This window comes from Scylla paramamosain, chromosome 2 (assembly GCF_035594125.1).
Source record: "Scylla paramamosain isolate STU-SP2022 chromosome 2, ASM3559412v1, whole genome shotgun sequence".
NCBI classification, from domain to species: Eukaryota; Metazoa; Arthropoda; class Malacostraca; order Decapoda; family Portunidae; genus Scylla; species Scylla paramamosain.
The window spans coordinates 32,599,317-32,616,816 of NC_087152.1; the positions used below are offsets into that span (position 1 = coordinate 32,599,317).

Sequence of the window (17,500 nt, forward strand, 5' to 3'; positions counted from 1 at the left end):
ATCTTCCATCTCATCCTTGCATTTTATAATCTATCACTAAGCATCACTAAGGTTTGTTTGGCTTCCTTTTTTGGTTCCCTTCGTATTCTTAAACGTTTCGGTTATCCTAACTGTATTGCTTTTAACAGACTCTAGTGGAAGTTATTGCAGTTTTCAAGGGTGTTCTCATGATTCTAGTAAGAGTTTAACATGTAATCTACACTGTCAGTAGGAAAAATATAACAAGCCACAGCAGAAGTTAATGGGGCTTTCAAGGGTATGTTCATGGTAATAGCGATAAGTTGGCAAGAATACTACAATGTCAGCAAGAAAAACATTACAGGTCCTAGTAGAGGTGAACTGAATTTTCAAAGGTGTTTTCATGATTCAAAAGATAGTTTAACAAGGATTCTACACTGCTAATACTAGAAGCACTCAATTAGAACCCATATAATGATCTCTGCAACCTTTATAAAACATTCCTTACGAGAGACCAGTACGTTTAAAGATATAGGCCAATGTTTTCAAGCCCCTCTGTGTCCAATGTCTCTTACCTGCTCCCTGTTCCAGAGCTCAGTGCCGCGCCTCAGGTCATTGTGGCTCTCCATCGCCATCATGGTGCTCCACTTTTTAGGGGCCATGTCTTTCAGGCAGAAACACCTGAGAAGGAGAGGTGGTTGGAGTGGAGTGATGGTAGGAAAGTAGTGGTAACAGAAGGGAAGTCTGCCTGGTGTAGTAGTGGTGTTTGTGGGGATTTTTTTTTTTTTTTTTACGTAAGAGGGCCACAGGCCAAAGATAACAAAGATTAAAAAAAAAAAACATTAGAGTGCCAGTTCCCAAAGCAAGGCCAAAAAGAATCATCTAAAATTGAAGAATAAGTGTCTTGGAACCTATCTTTTGAAAGAGTTCAAGTCATGGGGAAGAAGCAAATACAGAAGCAGACAGGGAGTTCCAAAGTTTACCAGAAAAAGGGATGAATGACTGAGAATACTGGTTAACTCTTGCATTAGAGAGGTGGACAGAATAGGGGTGAGAGAAAGTAGATAAAAGTCTTGTGCAGCGAGGCCGCGGGAGGAGGGGAGGCATACAGTTAGCAACATCAGAAGAGCAGTTAGAGTGAAAATAGCGGTAGAAGATAACAAGAGATGCAATATAGCAGCGATGAAAGAGAGGGGCTGAAGTCGGAGGAGAAGAGTTGATAAGACGTAATGCTTTTAATTTCACCCTGTCTAGAAGAACAGTATGAGTGGAATCCCCCAATACATGTAGTGGCTGTAGTGATGGTAGTGGTAGTAGTAGTAGTAGTAGTAGTAGTAGTAGTAGTAGTTGTTGTTGTTGTTGTTGTTGTTGTTGTTGTTGTTGTTGTTTGTGTTGTTGTTGTTGTTGCTGTTGTTGTTGTTGTTGTTGTTGTTTGTGTTGTCGTTGTTGTTGTTGTTGTTGTTGTTGTTGTTGTTGTTGTTGTTGTATCGACATTATTCAAGCATAACACATCAACATTCACAATCAATAACAGGATTTCTAGGTAACACACTCGCCATCACACACACACACACACACACACACACACACACACACACCTAGCAGTCACCACTCTCACGCACTCACAACCACCAAACTTTCTCACACCCACGGCATTCCCTCCCTCTCTCTCACACTCCCTCACCACCATCAGCGCTGCCTCAGCAACAGGGAAGCACTCCGTCTCCCTCGCCCAACACTCACCTGAGCGGCAGCATGAACTCATACATAAACATGTCCTCGCTGAAGTCACTCTGGCGAGGCTTGTACCCGGAGGCGGCGAAAATCTTGCACTCCATGGGGTGATGACCTCGTCCCTCGCACTCCTTGGAGCACAGCGGCCATCCACACCTGCAGAAGGCGACGACGAGGATAATGAAATAAACAAATATAGGTGTTTACGCGATAATAGGTAGGCATCGTGTAAACAGAAATTGTGTGAAAACAAAACAAAAAAAACATGAAAATTAATGTGAAAATTGAGGTTAAGGAATTTGACCTGTTAAATTGCATTATTTTGCCCTTAAATCTATTTACGTATAAAGTAAGTGAATATTACTAATTCCTAAAGTTTATCCTTGTTTCTAATCCTAAACTTAGAAATAAAAAGCTAAAACACAAGACATGCAGAAAAATAACCAAAAAAATAAATAAATAAAATAAAATGAATAAATAAATAAAATAAATAAATAAAATCATTAATATTTACTTCAGTACAGTGCTGGAACATGCTAAAGTAAAAACATCGTGTAAATTCAGTTAGTTTCATAATATTTAAAGTCGTGTCAAACAGAATTCGTGTTAGGAAAATTTGTGAAAACAGCGCGTCACCTGTATTGCCGTCACGGTCGCTGGGATTAAATGGCTGCATTATCGTACTCTGGCAACTCACCCGTTAATACAGTGAGCGGTACGTTTTAGGAACACTTATCACTATCAATAATACATACATATACATAATAATACATATGAATAGATATTACTAGTATAGTCATTTGTGAGTTTCAAATAATAAAGTGCAAATAAATGTTGTCTGTGTATATTATTAAAAGTGAAACGTACTCCTGAAGCATAAAACGCGTGAACGACTTTAATCCCAAGCGCCGTACAACGTTAAGTCGATTACCACGGAGGTGATACATGGTGAAATTGATAAAATAGGCTAATAAACCAATAAGGAAGAAAAATAAAAATGCATACAAGAAATCATTAAAACTTCAATAAAAACACAGCTAAGATATCAAAGAATGAGACGAAGGCAGGTGCAAAATGCGTACGGTAAGGAATGGAACAGAAATGTAGAATGCGTATGCTACGATGATAGAGGTCAGGAGTTAAAAAAAAAAAAAAACGAAAAAAAAGGCAGTGTATAGGAGGGAGAAAAGGCGTGGCAGGATGAGGATGATAATACAAGGGCGTGGGAGGCAGGGGAAAGTAAGGTTGCTTGTGCATGTGGGAGACGAACAGGGGGAGGGAGAAAGAGAAAGAATAGGGAGCTTTGGGAATAGGGGAAGAGGAAGTGAGGGAAGAAATTAGGAGGAGGAGTAGTAGGAAAAGAGGAGGAGTGGTGGTGACTGATGAGGGAGAGAAACAATGACAGTGAGGTGAGGGATGAGAGTTTTATGTGAGGACAGAGTTACAAGGTTAGGAATGAGAAGTGAGGAGTGAGGAGGGAGAGGTGAAGGAGAGGAATGAGAGATGAGAGGAAAGGAGTTATATAAGAATAATAATGAATACATTTTATTTATCTTTCATTTCCTCGACTTCTTTATTCTATTTGTTATTCCTTTTCCGTATTTTACCTTTATTCTCTCTCCTCTCACCTGTTTCCTTCTTTTCTCCTCAAATATTTAAGAGTTTTCCTTAAGTAGCAATAATAATAACTCATTCATATCCTGCTCATATCTCACTCACTCACTCACTCACTCACTCGTAACTCACTTGCTGCACTGATACTGATCCCAGGAGTCAAGTTGGCGGTAACAGCTGAGGCAGATGAGGTCCGTGGTCTGCTTGGGTCCAGTCACAATGGGGTGGTCCACGAATATCACTTCCCCCTCTGCTATGTCCCGCAAGGCTATGGTGCATCTGGCAGGGGATGAAAGGTGGGTGAGATGCTGCAATGGAAAGGTGAAGGAGACGGGAGGAAGGAGGAATGATTAGTGTGAATGGTTAAGTATGTGTGGAAGCAGAGAGGGGTGTGTGTGTGTGTGTGTGTGTGTGTGTGTGTGTGTGTGTGTGTGTGTGTGTGTGTGTGTGTATTGATAGTGGACATGTTGGTGATGGTAGCAGTAGTGGTTGAAGTAGTAGTCAGTGGTTTACAGTATTAATAGTAGTAGTAGTAGTAGTAATAGTAGTAGTAGTAGTAGTAGTGGTCGTGGTAGCAGTAGAAGTAGTAGTAGTAGTAGTAGTAGTAGTAGTAGTAGTAGTAGTAGTAGTAGTAGTAGTAGTAGTAGTAGTAGTAGTAACTGTTGTTGTTGTTATTGCTGTAAATTTTTGAACGTTGTTGTTATTGCTGTTGCTGTTGTTGTTGCTGTTGTTGTTACTGTTGTTGCTGTAGTAAATTCACAATAGTAGAAACAACAGTGGTAGTGAAATAAGCAGCCAGAAACAGTTTGTAGTAAATTCAAATAGCACCAACCGTTATAGTAACAAAAATAAAAAAAATAAAAAATAAATAAATAATAGCATAACTTATAAAAGAAAAAAAAAAACTACTGTATATTTTGTACATACCTTCCATAGGGCTCCACGTATTGAATATTCCATTTCCTTTTTTCCTTTTGATCTATGACATGAGGAGGCGCCTTTGTCTGGTGGGGGAGTGAAAGAGGAGGCAGTGAGAGACAGGAGTGAGAAGGGAAGGGAAGGAAATGCCACGTGAACGATAAAAGAGGGCTGAAAGGGAAGGGATGAGAGGAAGGGTGAGTGGAGTGGGAGATAAGAGTGGGAGAGGAGAAAGGTATGTAGGTGGAGATAGGGACAGTATGTAAGAGAGAAAACAAAAAATATGTATTGTTATTTTTATGATCTTCCGTGTGTCACATTTTTATAAAACTACGGAAGTAAATTTTTTTTCTCTTAACTTGATAGTCTAGCTCACTACGTATCCTTTGTCTTCTCTTCATTAGGCATAATGTAGATAAAAACTATTACTACTACTACTACTACTACTACTACTACTACTACTAAAACAACAACAACAATTACTACTACTACTACTACTACTACTACTACTACTACTACTACTACTACTACTACTACTACTACTACTACTACTACTACTACTACTACTACTATTACAAGTAGTGCTACAACAACAACAACAATTACTACTACTACTTCTACTACTACTACTACTACTACTACTACTACTACTGGTGCTACAACAACAGCAGCAGCAAAAACAACAACAACAACAACAACAACAACAACAACAACAACGACAACATCAACAACAACAACAACAACAACAACAACAACAACAACTACTACTACTACTACTACTACTACTACTACTACTACTACTACTACTACTACTACTACTACTACTACTGCTACCACTACTACTACCACAAAATGTTTTCCGTCATGGCGGCTCAACTCACCATACTGTATTGGAACCAGTCGTACATCACGGTGACTTGGTGGGGGTCCTCCATGATGGTGGTTGTGCTCCTCTTTCTCTCGTAGTAACTTGATGACCGACTGAGTGACTGGGTGGGACTTGGTGACTGGGATTTGGTGACTTACTCTCGTACGTGCACTATTTTCCAATGGCAGGGTTTTCCTTTTTTTTTTTCTTCTTCTAACTGTCTATTTTGTCTATTTTTTATTTCCAATAGGCTGTTTCTTTATGCCTGATTTTATTTCCTTATTTTCCTTTGCTGTGACTATTTCTTTAAGCCTCTTTCTCTCTTCCCTATGGACTTTTTCTTACTCTCTTGAAAGATAAGTCTTCAGGAGGCTTTGTACAGGGCGTGTCGGCGGCTTGAGCTGTTGCAGAATGTGGTCGTGGTTGCAGCTACAAGTTCTCTACGGTGTGGGTCTTACAGGGTGCGGCTGGAGCTCCTTCTGTTGAGCGGCGTGGTGGCAGGTTGTGGCTGAAGTTGCTCGAGTGTGCGGCGGATGGATCCCTGAAGATGTAATGCGATCAGAACCTGGAAATGAATGAAGTCAAGAGTTGATTCCAGTTCATCACCATCATCACCACCGCTACGGCTACGAACACTCTAATAGCATCACTCCTAGCACTTCTTTCTCTTCCTCCTCCTTCGTTGCATTCGCTGGAGGGGAAGATAGATAACAGATGATGCAAAGGTGTGTACTGTAGGTGTGTGCGGAGAATAAACTCGCGTGCTAGTTCGTCACCTTGTCAATAGACGTCTCTGAAGCAACGGACACGCTTCGTTTCTAACCAAGGAAGCTAGACTCATCTTCCTTGCTTCGAGCCCTCCAATGATGTAAAGACAAACACAGAAAAGATAATATTTGTTGAAATGGTAAGAGAAATGACTGATTTTTTTCATTGTTCGACAGTTAGCAATTGCATAACAGTATGTCCTTGTGTTCTTGATAAAGTACATAATACATATAGCGGTTTAATAATTTCCATGCTATTAGCAATCGGAAAAAAAACAAAAACAACTAAGTACCCATTCTTTCCATCAATGAAATGCTAAGAAAACATACAAAAATAAATTAATAGTGTATATGTTACGGCCATTTTGGAAAATTGGTCGTTTTACAAAATTGCCGGTCATTATGCAAAAAGACCAAATTCGTGGTCACATTGCAAAATGACCTAAATTTCTCAACATTTTGCAAAACGACCAAGATTTTGGTCAGTTTACAAAATAAACAGTATTTTTGTTGGTCCGTTTACAAAATCTCCATACAGTAAGCAGCCAGATGGAAAAAAAAGCCATGTATGGACAGAAGGCTCGTCTTGGTGTTGACGCAAATTCTGTACCAGAGGAAGTCCTGGACGGTATGCAGACGGAGGAGCAGCTTGCAGAGGCACTAGGTGTTGTCAATGAGGTCACAGACACAGAGGAGGAAGAGACAGGTGTTGAAAAGCAAGAAGAAGCATCTGCTGTCATTAACTGCATCTCCTGTGGCAAAAGATATTTTGGTTTAAATGTGTGCAATGTGTGTGAGAACCCATGTCACTCTAATACTCCGTGTTCTATGAGGAATAACGATGCTGATGAGTCTGTGCTTTGTTCCATCTGCAGTCGGAGTCAGAGTATTCATACTGAACAAATGAAGTCCAACATAGAACAACAGAAACAAGCCCAAAAAATGATCGATAATTCTGTGAAGAGATTTCAACCAGCCAAGGTAGGGGAAACTGTGATGGTTCCTGTTCCATTAGTTGACCGCGGACGTGCAGAGTTTCCTAATGTGAAGGCAGTTGTTTTTCAGGCATTGGACAATGGCACATATAAGCTTGGTACAAAACACGGCCTGCTTAAACAAGTGTACACTCGCAACCAATTTACTCCATGTCTAGAAAAATTCCTTTCTCTTGATGATGTTGTACAGGAGCGGGAAGTAAGTCTGCGGGAAGTAGCAATTGCAGAATCAATGGGACAAGGTCAGGGATTCGCTAAATGCTCTTGCACTAAGTCATGTATGACCAGACGCTGCAAGTGTTTAAAAAACTCTGTATTATGCAACAGCAGATGCAAATGCAGTGCCTGTTGCTCCAACAAGGTCGACACACAATAAAATTAGTTATGTTCACTACGTTTTATCATTCCCTCGCTTTTTTTTTCATCTGCCTGCTTGCTGTATGGACATTTTGTAAACTGACCAACGATAATTTTGTAAACTGACCAAAATCTTGGTCGTTTTGCAAACTGACCAACGATAATTTTGTAAACTGACCAAAATCTTGGTCGTTTTGCAAAATGTTGAGAAATTTAGGTCATTTTGCAATGTGACCACGAATTTGGTCTTTTTGCATAATGACCGGCAATTTTGTAAAACGACCAATTTTCCAAAATGGCCGTAACATATATATATATATATATATATATATATATATATATATATATATATATATATATATATATATATATATATATATATATATATATATATATATATATATATTTATATATATATCAATCCATCATGGATGAAAAATTTACGGGACTGAAACTAAATACAAACTTTAGCACCGCGTTTAACTATCACTTAATATGTGTGCTTCTTTATTTTTCACCCAAATCGCGAGGAAGACGAACGTAAGGCGGAACTTCGCTGAACGTGCAGTGGGGGAATTTAGCGGCGCGCGAGGGAGGGCCACGTGGTGAAGTGTCAGGGAGGGCGAGGGTGCCAAGGTGCCAACGAGTCTTCTATTCTTGGCATTTGTACGGACGGGGAAGTAGCGAGAGGGTGGATAAGAGGAGAGGAGGTGAAGGAGGGATGAAAAAGGGAGGAAGAGAAGGAGAAGGAGGAGGAGGAGGAGGAGGGGGAAGAGGAGGAGGAGGAGGAGAGGAGAGAGAGAGAGAGAGAGAGAGAGAGAGAGAGAGAGAGAGAGAGAGAGAGAGAGAGAGAGAGAGAGAGAATTTCACATGTGGACACAAATCACAATCAGAACCGTCTCATATTCTCTGTGTTCCTTTACAAGATGCCGTCTAGAAGCGACCAACACTGACGTAAATATAGAACCTGTAAATATTTGAGAATAGAAAACGGGAAACGTGAGACTATTGCAGTATTAATTAACCTGGAGCTAATTTTGATAGCTGAATAATGCACATATAAAAAAAAATGTCAATAAAATCATAGTGCATTATGGTATTTGACAATCGATCACCACTCACTAATAGAGCAAAAACAAAAACAACACACTGTCATAACCACCATTAGCATCACCAAGACAGTCAGTCACATCACTACCATGACCACCATCACATCATCACATCACTACCATAACCACCATCACATCATCACATCACCATCATCACATCACCACCAAACGCCACTCCACCCACAAAAAATAATGAATGCAGCTCCGTCTGAGTCACAAGTACTTTCCACCAGCACCAAAAATAATACTGGGTGACACGTTCTGACTGATCACGAAGGCTCCACTCACTCACACCCTCTCCAGCCATCACCACCACCACCATCCCTCACCACCAGCAGAGTCAGCGCCACCACATTACTCATGGCAGCAATGATGGTGGGTGAGTGTGTGTGCCTCACCACCACCACCTCACCCCCTCGGGTCTCGCGGAACTGAGTAAGCAGGGCCGTGCCACGAAGGAGTACCTGACTGGTGCCACCACACACCTACACTCCCTCCCTCCACCTGGCGCCGGGCATCGCTACCGCACCTCTTGGCACCGCAGGCATCCTCCCCGCTCCCCAGACACACACACATACACACAAACTCTCTCTCTCTCTCTCTCTCTCTCTCTCTCTCTCTCTCTCTCTCTCTCTCTCTCTCTCTCGTCACAAAAACCGCTTTCGTATTTCTTAATGCACTTTCCATCTGTTTAATTACTCTAGCATCTTTCTAATGTTCCACTTCTTGGCACTACATGTTTTGTTCTGATCCCCTCCCTACAACCTGTTTCTCCTGACACCAAGACCATTTTCGTAATTTTTTTAACTAATAACCCCCTTCCTTCAATACTTTTAACTTCCCGTAGACATTCATCAGTATGAATGTTTCATATGTAAGAAGAAATGTCTTGACCAATCAGATGTCTGCATAATCTAAAGTTCTTTGATTAATGATACACTCACTCCTCAGGATATTGAATTGAGATTACGTGAGAACTATGGGGAAGGTCATCAGCTTATAACGAGAGTATCTGCTGAGCTGCGTACTACTGCTAGTGAGCTGCGTGTGGGAGAAAAGAATAGAAGAGAGCAAGGCTCTTGTTTGTCCATTTTTGAATCAGGCAACATGTCACGGGTAAGTTTAGGAAAAAAAAAGATAATAAAGTAGGGGAAGGCAATAGACTAACAATGTGTAGTGCTGATGCATTATGCGGTTAAAATAAGGAGTGGAAACGTGATGACTATTTATTTTTATCAGGTGATGTCGCTTCACTTCTCATCTGACGGAGATGAGAAGAAAAAAAAAAAAAAAAATAGCTCATGAAATTTAACAATTTATTGTAAGGCAAAAATCCTCGAAAATGTAGATCAAATAATTGCTTAAAGCTTGTTATAGATTCCAAACTGACCGCTGAGGAAAATGCATTTCCATTCTTTTGCTGAGAGAGAGAGAGAGAGAGAGAGAGAGAGAGAGAGAGAGAGAGAGAGAGAGAGAGCGAGAGAGAGAGAGAGAGAGAGAGAGAAATTTGTCGCGCCATCTTTTTTTATCTCATGCCATTTCTACTAGTTACTGTCAAGTGTTGTATCCAGAATGATCCTTAAAACACAGGTTAGGGAATACACGATGAAGGACAACTTTTCATCTATTTATTTGTAATTACATGAAAAATAGATAGCTACAGTGCTTCATTATACAGTATTATATGAAGAGTTGTTACTTGCCGTGCCGCCGCCGCCGCCGCCGCCCCTGCTTGTGTGACGTCGAGCTCGACTACCTGATACACGCGAGGCGGCAGGGAAGGGAGGGAGGGAGAGGGAGTGAGAGGAGGAAAGACAGAGGCTGACGAAGGCTAACAAAACATAATTCATCACTACTGTCAGGTCATGTCGACGAAGCGGTATGCAAGGGAAACAAAGGACAAGAGTGGCGGGAAACCATTACATGGAGAGAAGGACATCTTAGGACTACTCATAACAGGCAGCAGGCCACGCCGACCCGAGGGAGGGAAAACAAGGACACAGAACAGACACGAACGACGAATATTCTTTTATAGTCACACGGCTATACACTTTCTGACGACTCTTCCATCTTAGTCTTATCACTTTTCTTTTTTTTTTTGTTATTATTTCATTATTGTTTTTATTTATGTACAAAATCTACGGCAGGCAAACAAAAGAATGAGGCAGAAAACAAAAATGTAGGACAGCAGATTAATTTAGTTACCATTTACCTGCAACCGCACTGGATTCGAGTATCGTATATTTAGTCCATAAAAGTACTACGTATTCACAGATTGTTTTAAATTTATGGTATTAGTTTTATTTATACAAAGCCTGTTAATAACCTAAGGAGGAGGAGGAGGAGGAGGAGGAGGAGGAGGAGGAGGAGGAGGAGGAGGAGGAGGAGGAGGAGGAGGAGGAGGAGGGTTATGAAGATTATGAGGAGGATTATGTGGAGGAGGAAGAGGAAGAGGAGGAGGAGGAGGCTAGGAAACTACGATAAGTTTGTACGATTATAATGAATAGAGGGAAGACCTCAAAAGTGTGTGTGTGTGTGTGTGTGTGTGTGTGTGTGTGTGTGTGTGTGTGTGTGTGTGTGTGTGTGTGTGTGTGTGTGTGTGTGTGTGTGTGTGTGAAAATACACATACACTAAGAAGCATTTCCTTCTAATCAACCAGAAATACTGTGTCTGTGTTTTACTCCAGCAAAAGAAGAAAGGAAGGATGTTTAAGTAGAGGGTGGTGTGGAGGAAGAGGGAGGGAGGGGAAAGAAAGAGACTAAGGAAAAATTCCCTCATTTTCTTTGTGAAGTAAGGATTAGACATAAAGGAATGGAGGAGATATAATTAATAAGAAGGACCAGTCTACCACAAATATCAAGTCTCCTCCTTTTTATACATAAATATATTACAGTTAGTATGTCCCTGGCACGCCCGAACAACCGTCACCATAGGTAGAGAGACAGAGAGAGACTTAATACAAGGACTATCAATTATATAATACTATTGATGATGATAATAATAATAATAATAATAATAATAATAATAATAATAATAATAATAATAATAATAATAATAATAGGTAATATTACTTGTCTAACACACTCATACACATATGAACATAACATACTAACGCATTTAAGTACATGCCAGATACTAAAAATCAGAAAGAAGCACCATTTTGGCGAACACACACACACACACACACACACACACACACACACACACACACACACACACACACACACACACACACACACACACACACACACACACACACACACGAGGCACAACTTGCGGCTTGAAACAGTACTTATGAAACTGGTTTGAAATGGCAACTGCTTGGTAAACTAATCTAAAAAGCTAATACCTGGATTATTGATAAGGTGATTAACTGGTTCTATAGAGTATTAGTATCTTCCTATTGTAAGGCTCCAACTCATTAAACAAAGGATTCTGGGTTACATCACTATTATATTGAACTGAGGTGGTGTAAATAACAAACTGAGTGCTAAGAAAAAAAAATAAATAAATAAAAAATAAAAATAAATAAATAAAAAAAAATAAAAAAATAAAATAAAAAATCAAAGGAACTAATAATTAAAAAAAAAAAAGCAGATATAGAAAAAAGATGGTTGCTGAGAGAGAGAGAGAGAGAGAGAGAGAGAGAGAGAGAGAGAAGAGAGATGAGAGAGAGAGAGAGAGAGAGGAGAGAGAGAGAGAGAGAGAGAGAAGAGAGAGAGAGAGAGAGAGAGAGAGAGGAGAGAGATAGAGAGAAGAGAGAGGACGAGAGAGAGAGAGAGAGAGAGAGAGAGAGAGAGAGAGAGAATCTTGGTGAGGGAAGTTACTGTGATAAAAACAATGATTGTGGAACTACACAGAACAGGCACTCCTGACTCCTTGCCACTCCTGCTGGATTACAAGGTTGTAATTCCCTAACTGACATCCCATGCCAATTCATTATTACCAATGTGAACAAGGGCTACAGAACCCAAACTCATCTCACACCCTTCTGGGAATTAAAAGCCAGGACCTTTCAGTTGTGAGGTGGGTGCACTAAACATTACATTAACAGGTCGCTTTGTATTATAAGCACTGAGGTAAAACTGAGGTGTGTTTTCAATTGTTGCTATACAAAGACAAACCTCATACACTGGGAAAGGTGAAACATGAAAATAATCACATCTTTCGTAAGTTGTTCACAAACCAACACATCAATACAGACATTTACTGGTAGTACACTCTGAGGAGGTCAAGCAACAGGCAGTGTTGTGCAACATCTGCTGTGATTTTAAACTTCTGTTTCATGCTTAACAACCTCAGGACCCACTTTCTCAGATAATCAGCATCCTATGAGAGAGAGAGAGAGAGAGAGAGAGAGAGAGAGAGAGAGAGAGAGAGAGAGAGAGAGAGAGAGAGAGAGAGAGAGAGAGAGAGAGAGAGAGAGAGAGAGAGAGAGAGAGAGAGAGAGAGAGAGAGAGAGAGAGAGAGAGAGAGAGAGAGAGAGAGAGAGAGAGAGAGAGAGAGAGAGAGCACTTCAACAGACAGGACAGGTCCTGACAAGTACTCTGTATGCATTAAGCAGCTGATATAATTGTTTTTGAATATTTCTAGTGTAAAAAATATAATAGTTCTCACAGAAGTGAAAAAGAATGCAAATGAGTGCATCACATAGCTAACATGGGAAAACATATCTATTGATGAAGAGCTGACCCCCAAAAAAGGTCACAAAGCAGCAGACTCGAGATGCAACTCAAGTTTGGCAAAACCAAAATAAACAAGAAATGTACTGCACGCACACACAAACCTCGGATCGCACCCATACAAGAAATGGAAAAGAATGTGCATATATTTACAGATACTGCAAGTGCACATTTCCACTTAACAAGTGGTACACACACAAGTTGTGAGGGTATAAGGAGCAATTTTGTCCTTTTAGTCTGAGAGAAGAATTTTTAATAACTAAGTTTAAATTATCACTGCACTGTTAAAAAAAAAAAAAACACAAGAACATCCTTAGCACATTACAATGGATGGGCTGTGTACTGTGACAATACTTAAAAAAAAAAAAAAAAAAAAAAAAAAAAAAAAAAAAAGCTACATGTGGAGATGCTTTCTTTGCTGCTATGGTATTAAAAGCTAGTGAATTACTGAGGCAGATTATTATAAAAACAAAATCTTAGCAGAGTGAATACAATAAAAAAGTGACAGCCATAAGAATGACTTCTTTTCTTTTCTCTCAGCACCCTCCTCCTCTCAGTCACTCCTAAACACAACAACACAGGGAACAAACCAATCAACACCTCAGGAGATGCACACACGGAACCATCCCCATTAAAGCACTTCAGAAACAATTATCTATAGGAACTCGCAAGTCCCTGAATGTGTGAGTGAAACAGTGTCATGCACTTAAGTTAACGCTCCTGGAGGGAATGGAATGATTTTTGTTTTTCAGTGTTTTCTTCATGATTTTTCTTTCTCTTGTTGTCACATCTTCCACACCTCACTGATAGGAGCCACAGCTTAAGACTCTTAAACCAATGTTGTGTTTATGTATCTGTTTTTGTACAAGCCTGTGTATAAAATGTGTGGTGTGTGTGTGTGTGTGTGTGTGTGTGTGTGTGTGTGTGTGTGTGTGTGTGTGTGTGTGTGTGTGTGTGTGTGTGTGTGTGTGTGTGTGTGTGTGTGTGTGTGTGTGTGTGTGTGTGTGTGTGTGTGTGTGTAGTGTGGTGTGTGTGTGTGTGTGTGTGTGTGTGTGGTTTTCAATATGTACATTTGATTCTCTCTCCGTACAAGCGATGCACAACCCCCTTAAAGCCTAACTGGTGCCCTGGATTCCCCTGCTACAATATCACCAACATATCCTTATTTATAATTACATTAAAATGATTTCTTAACAAGGTATCTACATTTTAAATTACTTTTCCCATTCTCCCTCCTCTTGCCTTCCGTCCTTCCCTGATGCCTCTTTATGATGGTGGAAAAGTTGTGGCGGCAGAAAAATTAATAGTAAAAAATATATATATATATATATATTTAATGAAATAACATTGTATTCTACCTAAAATGGCTAACACATATGCAGTCAAATGATGATAAAAGATCCCCATTATCAGGAGGAAAGAGCCAATGTGGAGGTTGATTTATCATTACAGGTGGCAAGCACTGCCTAGGCCACTGTAACCACCATACACTGCCTTCTTTCCTACCACATGTGACAGAGGCAGCACCACACACTGCTCCATTTGGCTCCAAAAGTGTGCATTTCTCCATCTTCTATTTCTCTTTTCACTTTTGCATGTGTAGAGTCAGTTCTGCAAGTTAATGGAACGTTGCATTTCTGATTCAATCAGACAATATTGATGAAAGAAAAGGAAAGAAAATAATGCTATGTGACCTTATGAGTCCATGGAGACTGCCTTCCCTGGTCTCAAAACCCTCAATAATTCTACAAATCCTACTTAAGTTATCAAACCTCTGCTTCGCTCTTCCACAAGTGCTGAACTTCCTAGGTGTCATTCTATATGTGCTCAGGTGAATGGATTCTGGAATTGAAGAGTGATATCTATATATGGGAAGTGTGTGTGATGCTGCCTGCCTGTTCTGGGAAACTGATTTAGAGTCCAGCCCACCTGCCAGCGGTCCAATTTACTTACTGGCAACTTACGGGGATCCAGACAGGGTAAAGCTGCCATTGTCTATGAGGCACTAAATAAAAGCTTAAAACAAAGGTAAATAAATACATATAGGAGACTATTTACATAAGTATCACAAGACCAACCCCTTTTTAGTTGATAAAAGGTACACCCCTTCCCCAGAGAGTAAATGAGAGAAGGGAGAGAAAAAAAGGTGTCTGAGTGTATGTGTGTCATTAGTAGAGAGACAACAGAGATGTAAACTCTTTCCCTTTCTATACAGTAAGAACCACTTCCTGTCATTCTGATACATACACAGACACTCAATATAAAAGATTAAGAAAAAAAAGGATAGGATGAGAGGGGGTAAGACTGAATTTTCTGAGGAAGCAAGGGTCTTCTCTCCCTCTTCACTAACAATGAAGGAACAAGATGAAGATTTAACCAAGAATGGTAGAGGAATATCATGAACACTAACAAACCCACCAACAAAGAGAGGGGAGGTGGGAATGAGCCACTAAATGCACTTATTAAGCTCTTGAAGAGATGACATGAAATCTCTTCCTCTTCCAGTGGAATGTTGCCAAAGACTGGCTATGGTTGAGTGCTCTTGTGAGAAAAAACAGTCAGTAGATTGAAAAAGCACATTAATTTCAAGCCAGAATCATGAAAGTGAAATGATACTGCGCTTCTCTACAAGAGTTGATTACTAATCACTCTTTGCCTGGGACCTATATGACATGGTATCCCTTACAGTGAGAACCTTCTATGTAGAACTATGAAGATAGTGACAAATAAGAATGAAGTGGGAAAGACAAAGAAGGAAAAGGTGAACGGGTGCAAGGAGGTGCAGAGGAGGTATCAAATTATCATAATATCCAGTGTGGTGGAAAAAGTGGGTTAGGGCGGGGAGGGGACACCTCATTAAACTGACAATAGAAAACACTAACACTATTTAGTCCTTTGTCCTTGATGATGCCTTTGTAACTATGAGGCAGATAAATGTACTAAATGCAGGCAAGTTTTTTGTTTCTCTTCTTTTTCTATTTTCGGAGATAAAGCCATAATTTTCATGTGGAGAAAAAGGCCATATCACTTTTTCTTCCTCCAAAACAATGTTAATATCTATCCCAAACTAGAACTTTCCCTCAACAATAATATACAACCTTGCCTTCACCAAAGACAAGGAATCTCTTCATTTTGCTTCCATACATAATGAATGTCACTTTCACAACTTTCCTTCCAAAGCAATACACCTCTCGACCTTCCTTTCCTAAACACAGCAACACAGAACACTTTCAACTTGTTTCCCACGTGTAGCACACAGTAATGGAACTTTTCCCTAATGCAACTAGGAACAATTCACTTTCTTTCTGAGTGCAACACATAAAAAATGGTCACACTTGTTTTCTGATGAGAGAGAGGAAGAGTCAAGCAGTGATCGGATACATTTGGGACACAAGGCAGTTTCACATTTCACAATTTTTACCTACTTTTCCTTTCCCTAAATCTAATAAGGATGAGTGCAGGTTAAAAGTGCAATATATTATGCAGTTTCTTCTTGCTCACTATCATCATTATCAAAATCTTCCTTCTCCGTTACATCACCCATATCTACCTCTCTAAATTGCTGCTGTTGTTGTTGCTCTGCATGCTGCTGTCATTCCTGATATTCCTCTTCTTCCTCCTCCTCCTCATCCTCCTCTTCTTCCTCTTCCTCATCCTCCTCTTCATCTAATGCATCTTTATTTTCACCATCTTCTTCTTCCTCTTCTAGTGTAATGCCCTTCCTCTTCCTCTGCACCACCATAATTATCATCCTCTTCTTCATCCTCCTCCTCCTCTTCTTCTTCATCGTCTATATCCTCCTCATTTTCATTTTGACCTTCTTCAATCTCATTCTTCTGTTGGGAAAAAAAATATATTCATATACCTAAATATGTACAAAAGTGTGATTACATTCTCCCTATACAAAGCTTCAGTGGCAGCACAAGACAAAAACCATAACTTCTACTACATACTTCTAATACATTGAACCAAAGATAAAGGTCAGCAAACCTGAACTCAGATATCTGAGGGGTTTCAGACATGAAACCCAAGCCAGAAAGCAACTAATCTTACACCTTAGCCCCTGTTCACCCAAAAGAAGAAAAGGGCTAAACATCTTGTTCTGCTAAGTGTATACTAGGAGTGCTGCTAAGAAGTCAGAAATAGTTTACACTGCAGTCTCATTGGTGAGAGAGAGAGAGAGGAGAAGAGAGAGAGAGAGAGAGAGAGAGAGAGAGAGAGAGAGAGAGAGAGAGAGAGAGAGAGAGAAGAGAGAGAGAGAGAGAGAGAGAGAGAGAGAGAGAGAGAGAGAGAGAGAGAGAGAGAGAGAGAGAGAGAGATGAGAGAGAGAGAGAGAGAGAGAGAGAGAAAACTTGTGCAGGCTAAAAAGAGTGGGATGACCTATGTTTGTTTGTCGACGGCAGTATTATAGGCAGAGGGCGAAGGGAGACTTTAGAAAGTTAGTGGATCAGTTATGTACTGTACATGAAGGAAACTGAAGGTAATTACTTGTAATTTC

At 40.1% G+C, this 17,500-nt stretch overlaps 2 protein-coding genes across 9 annotated transcripts in view; both read right to left on the reverse strand.

Moving 5' to 3' along the window:
* LOC135113710 (SET domain-containing protein SmydA-8-like) overlaps positions 1-8,900 on the reverse strand; it is a 16,977-nt gene extending 8,077 nt beyond the window's left edge. The window contains exons 1-6 of one of the 7 annotated variants that reach the window (XM_064029251.1): positions 8,806-8,900; positions 5,106-5,657; positions 4,234-4,310; positions 3,439-3,585; positions 1,702-1,848; positions 534-639 (exon numbers count right to left, since the gene is read on the reverse strand). In XM_064029251.1, coding sequence (XP_063885321.1) covers positions 534-639; positions 1,702-1,848; positions 3,439-3,585; positions 4,234-4,310; positions 5,106-5,159 — 531 coding nt within the window. In that variant the 5' untranslated portion in view covers positions 5,160-5,657; positions 8,806-8,900. The other 6 variants (XM_064029249.1, XM_064029241.1, XM_064029232.1 and 3 more) reach the window with 6 other exon arrangements.
* A 3,859-nt stretch (positions 8,901-12,759) lies between these two features.
* The window catches only part of LOC135113701 (tyrosine-protein kinase BAZ1B-like), a 39,350-nt gene continuing 34,609 nt past the window's right edge, over positions 12,760-17,500 (reverse strand). Inside the window, exon 22 of one of the 2 annotated variants that reach the window (XM_064029221.1) lies at positions 12,760-16,835. In XM_064029221.1, the coding sequence (XP_063885291.1) occupies positions 16,686-16,835 (150 nt within the window). In that variant the 3' untranslated portion in view covers positions 12,760-16,685. Of the gene's footprint in view, positions 16,839-17,500 lie in introns of both variants that reach the window. The other variant, XM_064029211.1, reaches the window with a different exon arrangement.